General features: G+C 37.2%; 2 protein-coding genes across 2 annotated transcripts; both read left to right on the top strand.

Moving 5' to 3' along the window:
- The first annotated feature begins 1267 nt into the window (after positions 1–1267).
- LOC140269831 (uncharacterized) lies at positions 1268–2904 on the top strand. The gene is made up of 8 exons (XM_072364811.1): positions 1268–1360; positions 1445–1525; positions 1628–1696; positions 1804–1983; positions 2076–2111; positions 2198–2272; positions 2361–2511; positions 2646–2904. The coding sequence occupies exons 1-8, from the start codon at positions 1270–1272 to the stop codon at positions 2902–2904; spliced, it is 942 nt and encodes a 313-aa protein (XP_072220912.1). The 5' UTR covers positions 1268–1269.
- Positions 2889–6914, top strand: LOC140270751 (adhesion G-protein coupled receptor G2). The gene is made up of 9 exons (XM_072365952.1): positions 2889–3028; positions 3122–3232; positions 3318–3357; positions 3821–3921; positions 4013–4134; positions 4213–4478; positions 4562–4652; positions 4755–5038; positions 5134–6914. Exons 1-9 carry the CDS (start codon positions 2921–2923, stop codon positions 5250–5252), a joined length of 1242 nt encoding a protein of 413 aa, XP_072222053.1. The 5' UTR covers positions 2889–2920; the 3' UTR covers positions 5253–6914.
- The last annotated feature ends 4593 nt before the right edge of the window (positions 6915–11507 follow it).

Here is an 11507-nt window from a genome sequence, read left to right on the forward strand (position 1 = left end):
CTAGAATACTTACATAAAAGAATTCATGGTGGACTCAATGACTACAATGTGTCCCGGTCCTGTGGCTGCAGAACAAGCTCACATCATGAGCCCTCCACCACTGTGCTTGACAGTTGGTATGAGCTGTTTGTGCTGATATGCTGTTTTTGGTGTTGTCAAAACATTGTGCTTTGAATTATGGTCAAACATCTTCACATTTGTCTAAAAGACATTGTTCCACAAGTCTTATAGTTTGTCCTGATGCACCTTTGCCAACCTAAGCTGTGCTGCCACACTAACTCTGTAGATTCTGAGATGTTTTTAGGTTGTTTTCTTTTTATAATTTCTCTGAGCATCACATGATCTGACCTTGGACTGAACAGATTCAAAATAGTTTGGAAGAAGCCTTTTTATTCCCTTAACTTCACTGCTGATGTCTTTCCTCTTTGGCCTTGTGTTATCACACAACTGCATGCTCAAAGGTACTTTTTAATTTGCCGTGTGTTGTTGTACATCTGAGGTTGATGTTGTGTTGTTGTTGCAGTTCATCTGATTTTTTTCCTTTCTGAAATAGTTGGTTTAAAGAATTGGAAGATTGATTACTTTCCTATTTAGTAACGATCCAAACCCAAAATATCTGAATTTCTGAATTTTGATAACACTTTGCAATATCCATAATCCTAATCTTAAATAAACTCACTTTTATCACATATTGTCAAGTTCATATCTGAAACACATTTAATGATGAGACTTTAAAGCCCTCCTAGCTTCTACTTTCACTTGTACTTCAGACAGTTGTGTGTGACCTCTGTCTAAAGTCGATGATGTACTGTGCAATTATTAATTGGTATATACAGTGATACTATTTGTGAATATTCTGCTCAACTCTTTTTTGCAAATAAGATCTTCATCTTATTGACAGATCATGACTGGATTAATAACAAGTAAAATAGCATTAAAAAAGCTTAAACAGCACTACAAAATTCAGTATGTAATGTAGACTTGTTGAACACAAGAGAGTTGAGATGTTGATGTCAAACAAAATCCCTGCACCACAGGTACAGTCCATTCAGCTAAAACCCGCCCAGCAGTGCACTGCGAGAGCAGTGGGAGACTGGCATGCTTTATTTGCAAGTTAAATCAGACAGTCCTTTTTTGATGCTACATTAGGTTTATGTGTATCCGTGTACTGTGTCACGGTAAAGATAAAACGCAAATCCATCTCACTCAGGCAACAGAAGCAACTGCGTACATAGATCTTTAGATCTTTTCATCTTTAGATGAACCACCATGGCTGCAAGTCATCGCTGGATGTTTGTCACAAAAATAGTGATTCTCCTCAATCAGATGTTCCTCCAGAATTCCCAAAGTTGCAGCTCAGGTGAGCATCAAATTCTAACTTTGAACGAATCAGGATTTCTCAGCACATTTTAGCATCTGAAGTGTTTTTTTTGTTTTTTTTAAGACTTAATGGGGAGCTACAGGTTCAAAAACATTCTGCTTATCAGAGCTGAAGAGATTGATAATCAAACAACTTTTCCATCCGGTAAGTTTAGGAAGACTTGGGTAAAAGGATTTTTAGATAATAGTCTTCAACTGAATGTATAAAAAGAATAAAAAGGGTAAATGGTTTTATGTGATATTTCAGATGCCGTTGTTTCAGACAACACTGAAATTAAACTCTGTTTCAACATACAGGAAAACAAAAATCAAGCAGGTATAACTGTCTAAATCTGGCCTGTTTTCAACTTGCAAGAAATTACTATAAAACTGTCTATCTTAGCCACTTAATGACAGTGACTGCATTGTGATGTTTATCTTTAGCCTGTTGTCAAACCAAAGATTTCAACTGCAACGTTGAAGTTAAGCGGCTCGGAACACCGCCAGAAGACAGATACAGGCTGACTCTGCACAAAGAAATTCTATCCAAGCAAGATATTGTCGTGATGATTAATCCAGATGCTAACTTTTCATGTATGCCATCACATTTCAGCTCGAACACAGGTATGACTGATGAATCCCGCTGAATCTAAGCAGCGAGATGTTGCCCTCTATTGGTAAAAAAATGTATTAAATAAATCTTTATTCTGTTGCAGATTTCTTCCTAAAGATTCACAAATGCCTGGATGCTGGTAAATAGAAAAATATACCTCTTTAAATGTGAAAGCAGAGACATCATTCTACACAAGGTCTGATTTTTTTTTCTAATATGTTAAAGGTCAAAAGAATATCAGACTGAGTCAGGATGGCTTATGTGGACAACATTCACCCTATCAGGAAGAAGCTTGCAGAGGTATTAGCTTTGTTTACATGAGTATTTGCAACATTTCTTAGTCAGTATTGTTGTGACAAAATGTTTCCACCTGTATTTTTTTATGCAGGTTTAGTGGGGACAAACCCACAGTATGTGATCATGCTTGAATCTAACACACGCAGATGTGTCTCTTGTGAGCCACCGAATATAGATTCAGTCACATCCATAATTGTTAATACCTCGGATTTCAATGACACTACAAGCCCAGAGGAAGCAGTGTAAATATCTTAATAATTTATAGCAACAATGCACCAGTAATATGAACACTATTTGATGTTGCTTCATATTAGTTCTACATTATCAGGGGACGTGATTGTATTTTGCTGTGAGAAATGATTTGCTTATGTTCCAGAAAAGTGATGAATGAGCTCTCATCTTTACTGGACCAGATGGGCAGTTCCAGCACAGCAACAATCACAATGGGCAATATCACAGGGTGCATTGCTAAACTGTCACCACAAAACCAGACCAGCCTGACCATTGGCTATACAACACGTCGTGATACAATTGTACACAATTTGCCTTACCACAACAGTATAAAACGATATCAAGAAGTAATCAATCACCCAACTTCTTCTGATAACCTTCTTTTTTGTCACCTAGATTTTTGAGGGAAATGACAATGTTATGGCAAATGTCACTATATTAGTGAAAATTCCTGAAGAAGCTCATAAGATGGCAGTAAAAAAAAATGGTTCATTTACCGGAGTACTGCTTTTTCCTGGATGGGTTCAGGTAAGAATAAAAACGACGGAATGGTGTATGATGTTCTCCTTCAATGAGTAAATGATTAAATGATAAAGCAGTAATTCCATTTATTATCAACAGGGTGACGCCAACAATTTCTTTTTCAACAATGAAGTGTTGGGAATTGAAATGGGGGCAAAAATATCCAATCTCTCCCAAACCATAGACATTCACTACAGTAACGTGGATAAGGTAAAAGACTTGCTAATAACTATCATAATAATAATCTCTGTTTGGAAAGTATAAGTATTCTGATTTCTTTTCCATCTTGCCATAGCGAGGGAACATTGCTTCTTGCAGATCATGGAATGGCACAGGTAATTATGAGAAAACATTAGGCAACACTTTTGCTTACTATTTTATGATATTTAAGCACATCATTAAGATATCATCCATTAAGAACGCTTTCTAAAACTCATGTTTATAATGATTTAGTTTATACACATGTACACTGTCATCACTTTGCAATTTTAATTTATTGTACATTGTGTCCATCTTTTATAATGCATTAGAAACTCCATTGAGATTACAGTACAATAAGAAGTTGCACGGCCCATTTAGAAAGTGGTTATGAATCTAGTTTTAACATTCTGATGAAAAGGCTAAGATTGCTTTTACTTTCCACATATTTACATGCTTACTGAGAAATAGCTGGGAGCCCCTCAGCCCGAACTGCCAAATACTCTAATGTTATCTTGATATTTTAAGGTTTCAACAAGTCAAAAATCCATTGAACCATTGTTTTGTGTTGCCTACCTTTGTGTTGCTGCTGTCCAGCAGGGTATGAACCAAACTGGGTCACAGATGGCTGTCAAACAAGGGAAACCAAAGACAGCATCACTTGTCAGTGCTCCCATCTCACCTTTTTTGCTATACTCTTGGTAAGATAATTTTATGTAACTCCAGTTTCTCATAGCTACTGACATTCATGAATGAAATTAATATTGAATGCATGTTTCTGTATGAAATCAGACACCCCCATCAACAAACATAAGCGCTTCGGATTTTAAGTCTCTGACCTACATCACTTCAATAGGCTGTGGCTTGTCGACATTTTTTCTGGCAGCGGCTCTATTCATGCATTTTTTCATCAGGTAAGATGTTAGGTCTCTTTTTAATTTGAACCTTATTGGTCTGAAGAATTTTTTGACACAAATGATGTTGTTTTGCAGAAACACAAAAGCTAATAGAGCTACTAAGATCCTGATCAATCTCCTTGTTGCCATGTTTACCCTCAACTTGTCCTTCTTGGTAAATACGTACATCGCGGAGCTGGAAAACTTAATTGCATGCATGGCAATAGCAACAATTCTGCACTACAGCATGTTGGCCACTTTTACCTGGTTTTTAATGCAGGCTTTACATTTGTACTTTCATCTGCGTAAAATCCCTGCAGAAATCAAACATTACACATGGAAGATTTGCATTGCAGGATGGGGTAAGATGATTCAGACAAAAATTCCACTTTTGTATTCCCACTGTAATGAATACAAGAGAAATGATGTTTTCTGTCTTTTTTAGCTACACCAGCTGTGGTGGTCATTGCTCTTCTTGCCGTTCAAGAATATGACTTTGTGGACATTTATACCAGTGATGGAAACTCAGCAAAAATGTGAGCAACCATCAGACAGACTATGAAAGACTTTTTTAAATATCAGAAACAAGCATTATGCTGTAAAGTGCATCACTTTTTATTCTTTTTCACAATTTTCAGGTGCTGGATCTCCGATTCTGCTGTCCACCAGGGTGTGAACATTGGTTACTATGCCATAGTGTTTGGTTTCACTTCCATCATCTTTGTTGTAACTGTGAGGCACATCACTCAGTTTAAGTCTGCAGTGGGCAAAGGTCAGGACAGCAGCTCCAGGAAGGCAAACTTATTTTCCATTCTGGGACTGTTCACCCTTCTGGGCATCACCTGGGCATTTGCTTTTTTCAGCTATGGCCCACTGCTTCAACCCTCCTACTATATCTTCACAATTCTCAACTCCTTTCAAGGTAAATTACAAAGGGCAACACTTTAAACTCCATCCAAGCTTCTCAGTTTTCACTGCGCAAAAAGAAATTTGAACCAGCTCACTCTTCTTTTGTAGGATTCTTTCTGTTCCTCTACCATCACAAGTCCAGCAAGCTCATTGGAGAAGACAAAAAGGTCAAACAGAAAATCAGCAACGTTAGCACCATTGACACAGCTGTATCATCTTCTGGATAAAGTCTGCTGGATCATCTGGATCTTGAGTTTATTCCTCTTCCAAGGCAAGAACTTAGGAGGAATGGTGTCATCAATGCTGGTCGGTTGTTTTAATGTTTGCAGGCAAAATTACACAAAATTCATAATCTTGGTGAAATGAGGGGTATTCAGATTTGGTGTGGATCTAAATCACTTTCTTAAAAGCAGAGAATTAGACCATTGGCCCTGTTGGAGCACATGCTCTTGGATGCCATTGTAATTTTGTTCATGCAGATACAGAAAATGTTGTGTGAGAGTATTTTGACACAAGAGGGCAGCATTGTATTTAAAATAGTTGTGAGTTTGACAAATTGATGGAAAAGAAGGTCTCTCATTCTCCCTGACAACCGCTCTGATCTGAAATCTGTTTTATCTTTGGTCATATGAGGAGATGGAGCATTCTCCTGGAAGTCTGTAGTGGGGATGGCTCTGTTTTTTTCTTACTCATTACGTTTACCTCAACGTTTCAGTCATACACTGGAATGCAAAGAGTGAATGATTAGTAAGACAAACATGAAACTTTTATTACTGGTGTGTTCGTTATATGAGATGATGTTGGGGAAATGCTTTGGGGAAAAAAAAGGTGAAGGAGAGCACACAGTGTTGGGGGCCAAACTCTTTTCATTCGGTTGCGTGCCTGCAGATAATTACCTTGAGCCTGCAGAGAGCAGTATCCACTGGCTAAACAAGAAATGAGCTCATGCTTACCTGTAAGTGCCCAAAGGTACACCACTCTGTTAATACTATTCTCCAAAATTCTGGATCTTTAATGGCTTGGTCATTTATTCAGATCAGTGCATATTTAATGAGATGATGCCACATTTGAATAATGAATGTTGAATACTTCTGGTTCAAAAGAAAATAGTTGATCAAATTGATAAATTGGGGAGGTTTCATGGTGATTTCTGGTGATAAAAAACAGTTAATATTGCTCCCAGTACAACTGAATATGAGCCCACAATCCATCTTAAAATGATACATCAAACCATCCACTTTCATTCCTACATACGTTCTGAAGGGTTTTACACAAGTGTCTTCATATCTTATCATTGTCTGAATTATATAAAATTATTTCTGAAACATTTCTAAAACATAGTAATAGTTTTCAGCTATTGTCCATATTTGCTGTCTTGTGAATAGTAACAATTAATACAAAAACAAACTGAACTGATTCCATCCAACGTATACACGAATAAATGTTGATTTTGCAGGATAATGCATGATTCTCACATAACCATATGAAATAACTTCTCATGACAGAACATGAAATACCTGCACAGCACAAAACTTTGCATGAAAAGGGAAGGAGGGGGGTGGTTGTGCATTTGACTGCAGACTCTCACGCAATAGATTTGAGTTTGAGCAGCCAAACTCTTTGGCTCACTTTTTACTTGCTCTCATTCACAAATGATAAGTGATTAAAAAATCATGGTTTGGGTTGGGATTTATATACAGGATTGAGAATAGATGCTAAATACATAGTGATGGGTTGCTCTCTTGTCACATAGATGCTGCCCTACATTAAACTACAGTTGGGGATATGTCGCTATCTCATCATTTTTAACCATGGATTGTGTTTCTACTATGTTTAGGAGATGTTCTGGTTAGATTGGACTGAGAATTAAGACAAATGGTACAATACGAGTCAAAGACAATACATTTTTATTTGTATCGGTTTGTATAGCGCTGTAATTACATCTTTAACATTAAAATTCCACTTCATAATTTCAATATTTCTCTTCAAGTACTCCTAGAATAATAACAATATAATACATTCAATAGTAATATAATTTTTAAGAAATATAATTTTTAAGAAATATCATGTTGACCTGTAACTTCTCTTGAGTAATGCAAAATCATTCTCAGATTAAGTCTTGTATAATTTGTGTTCATATGTAAATAGCAGTACTTTCTTTTACAGTTATTTGTTTGTGAATGTAGAGGCTTGTCATGGTTTTTATTGTATGATATGGACTTTTTCCTGTTTTCACGACAAAACATACTGTCTTTCAATCAATACTGTGAAAGCTTTTGTAAAAGTAACTGACACTGTCTGAAGATTGAAGCTATCTAATAAAGTTTATGGCACTTGTCTTGAGTGGACACCAGAGTAGTTATTCTTTATGCTGAACTCTGGTTTGAGGAGTGATATTCAGAGAGGAAGCTTTATTCATTCATCTATGAATGATTAATCTTCTAAATGACCACAGCGTGTCAGAGAAATACGTAGGTAATTACTGCCATGCACATCTGATTTGTGTTGCCCTCAAGAAGGCCTTTCATGCAGAGCACAGCAGGCGTCTGTGCTATACCGGTGTGTAAGTCCATACATTGAGCCACAGCAGAGACTCCAGCTGTAAACCGAGGCTGCCGTGCAAGCTGCGATTACAAATCCCGGCTCTGTAGTCCATGATTGTGAAACACACGTATCAACAAATATATCAATATGACGAGCTGGAAAGATTTGACAAGTAAAATATGTATTTATTTGAGCCCAAAATCAACAACTGTACTTTTTATTCTAGAGAGCAAAAATCTGTTAAAGCTGAGGCATTAGCAAACATGAGTTTAGATGATTTCATATTGAGACTAGTAAGGAATGTTTCATTTTCTCACAAGCCCATAAAACATTTACCAGAATGAAAATGTGTCCACCGGAATGAAGTTTTAACAAGTGCAGATTTGTTTCCTCTAGCAGAGCAAAACTGAGCAATCGCTTTTAATTGCTCTCATTCTGAAACCACGTAAAGTGGTTTGGGGAAGCACACTTGCATGTATTTTGTGAGACCGCCACAATGACCCAAAACACTGACATTAAGATGGAAGAAAGGAAAAGGTGCTGCAGCTGAAGACATCATGAGCAAATTACAATGTGGGGAAAACTGTAAATTCTTGTGGGGAGGAAGAAGTTAACTTCAGCCCAAGCAAATAAATTTACAAACCTCTTCAAACCTTAGTCTCCCTTTGATGAAGTTTTAGTCTTTAGCAAAAAAAAAAGAATTATAACAATAACACTGTCACGAATTAGAGCATAAAATATGAACAGGTTTGGATTTATGATTGGCACATTTCACATGCAGGAAAAGAGACATTGGCTCTGTATGTATTTCATTAAATAAAGTCTAGACTGAGTCCTGCCATGTAAAAGCTAAATTGTGGATCTCAAATGACCTATAAAGCCTGAGGTCCTGTTCCTGGAACTGTGCGTGTCAAGAGGAAATATGATTAATTAAATACAACAAGCATGCACTTAAATGTCTCTTGTCTTTATTTAATAATAATGTTCAATTACGCTATGTTTCTGGCATTTATCAACATGGAGTTGACATAAAGATCTTGTGCTGGCAAAGATATGAATATTTTTTTTTCAGTTGTTCAAGGCAGCACACCAAGTAGGACCCCTTTCGTCCTTCCTCTTTTTCAAAATGATTCATTTCCTTGTAACTTTGCTCGTGAAATTGATGTGGACCTGGGGCCTTTGTAACGTCTGGTTTCCCCACCGGCTGCAGTAAAATCAAGCTGAGGTCCAGAGGCAGGGCAGCGTTTGCGTGACTGCAGAGTGGGGGAGCACCAGCCATAAGTCTCAGCCGAGGGGCACCTGCAAGCATCCCCCCTCCTTTGCATGTCATGATGTGGCCCCAACATTCAAAGTACTCAAGCTGATAAATTTGAGGGCCCACAGTTAAGTGTGCAGATTTATGAGGGGCATTTGCAGCGTGTCAGAGAAACTGTGTTACTTTTGCAGGGAGCACGAAATGAGGCCAGAGAATGAGAGAGCAGGGAGAAAAAAATGTAAAGGTGCTTTCAGGTTTGTGGCCATTATTGGGAAACTCCAAACAGCAGACCACTTTGGTGTTATTCAAGAGGGGTGGCCAGATGGCTGCAGAGAACTTGACTGAGATTAACTGTCTTGCGTGAGTCCTGGAACTCTGTCTTGCTGTTCATCAACATCTTTCATCAGCTGGGGAGATATGGAGGATGAGGAGTCATGAAAGGGGAGAAGGAGAAGGAAGTGGGTTAGTGAGTAACTACGAAAAATATTCTGACTGAAAACTTGACCTCTGAATTTCAGGCTTCTCCATCCCTCAGTTTCCTGTCTCCCCTTCTCACGTCATGTGAAACAGCAGGAAGGATCATTTGCCTTCACATCACATAACGTGGTTCTCCTTAGCCCCCTTATAGCCTCAGTTGCTCCTCATCAATGCCATCACTCACTCACTGCCTTGTGAAGAACAGGGTATGATACATGATGATAAATGGGGAATGTGAGGAACTCCCATACATTCACATCTGTCTATCAAATCATCTCAATAACTGTATCATAAAGTCCTCACTTGATTTATAGGGTTTTGTTGTACATTTTGTATGCAAAAGTGATTAATCAATTTGGCCAATAAGTCTAGTATGAAGTATACTGGATATAATTCAGTCCAATGGTTCTATGTTTTGTTTTACTTTGTACATTAAATGGAGTTGGGCTCCTCAAATAGCCAAACTTCTCCAAACAAACCAAAGAAAAAACCTGGAAGAAAAAGAGCAGCTATAAACAGCTGCCTCTACACTCATCCCCCTAGTGATTTTGAGTGATAATCGTGGATGCGCTAGTTAAAAAAATCCAAGATTTACCAATTAACAATATTGTGTCAATGCTCTCTTTTTCTTTCCACTGACCCATCAGAACAGAACATTCTCAGTGTCCTAAGACCTCATTATGACACCTTTATAAAAACATACACACACGTGTGTATATATATATATATATATACTGTATATACAGTCATCAACAGACTTGTTATTACATATAATACACAGCCAAACATAAATTAAAATAATGTAAGTTTAAGTTTATAAATTCTGACCAAATAAGCCTTGTTCTCTGCTTTGAGACAGTGAGGGCATGTCGACTGAGGATGTATATCAATAGCTTGCACCAGGTCAAATGAAATTGAGATTAAAAAAAAGGAAATAACTTTAAATCAAATCACAAAAAATAATCAACAGATGCAAAATATTTTCTTGAAAGCTGTGGGCTTAGCTTATTTTACCTATTAGCTGGCATGTAATGATTATAATGTGGGCTGGGAAGATGAAGGCTAGATAGGAAATAATGTGCTCAACCATGCTTCACAGTATCACTTTATAAGTGAATCTAATTTCAATTAAAGGTTTTAAAACCAATAGAGCCTGGCTAATTTTTGGGGCTGATGCCTATTACATTTCATAGGAAGTAAAAACATTTCATATTGACACAAAGGCCAGTATAACTTTTGGATAAATATATAACGCTTGATAGATATATTGAAAATGAGAAAACTATGGGATCAATGTTCAATAACTTTCCAACAATGTATTTTCCAGGTTAGCAAATTACTATGAGGACTTCTCTTGACTCAGCTGTGATGAATGCTGTGCTATTTGTGTTGCAGAAAGTGCTGAGCATTTTAAACAACTGAGTCAGAGCCATTCTGACTGGAAAAATGTCTGACATCATTTCTAAATTACATTAAACAACTTTTACTGCAGTGTGATAAATCTTTTCATAACTATATACACAGACATTTTTTGTCTGTGGTTCTTGACAAAGCTAACACACTTCTCCTTCTTCTCATTGCTCCACAGAAAATGTAAAGAGGGAGCCAGAGTTGTTCTGCAAATTCTGGCACCCATGGAGGATGGGACTGCCTTACAAAGGCAGCAGTTCGTTAAATAGATGGCAGATGCAGATGGCAGAGCTAACTAATTAGATGATAACACCCCATAGTATTTCAAACATTAATGTTAGGTATGGAGTCATTTTAAGTGTTGCTCCAATTAATCATCTATTACTACTGACTTACAAATGAGTAAGTGGATAATAGAAAACTGATCAAACTTTATTTTATTGTTACAAAATATAAAAAATATTAAACAACAGGCGAAGGAACTTTCAATTACAGGAAGAAAAGTTGTGTTTCACGGTTTTAACTGAGTTTCAAAAACTGATTGACTAAAAAAGAAGAGTTCTGAACATTTTTTTTATTTATGTTCATAAGAATTCCACGGTAATTTATGCATGAGATCCCAATATTTGGGGAAATGAATCTTTCCTAGTTTCTCTTTCAAGCAGGATTTAAACGGACCTCGTAACTTCCAGTTGGGTCCCACACTATAGAGAACTGAAAGCTAAGCGTCTAAATCTGTCGGAAGTCGCTCATTCTGTGCCTTGTTGGCTTGCTATTGACTTGGCGGATGTTTGGG

This window comes from Leuresthes tenuis, unplaced genomic scaffold (assembly GCF_036924035.1).
Source record: "Leuresthes tenuis unplaced genomic scaffold, fLeuTen1.0.hap1 SCAF_15, whole genome shotgun sequence".
In the NCBI taxonomy this organism is placed as follows: Eukaryota; Metazoa; Chordata; class Actinopteri; order Atheriniformes; family Atherinopsidae; genus Leuresthes; species Leuresthes tenuis.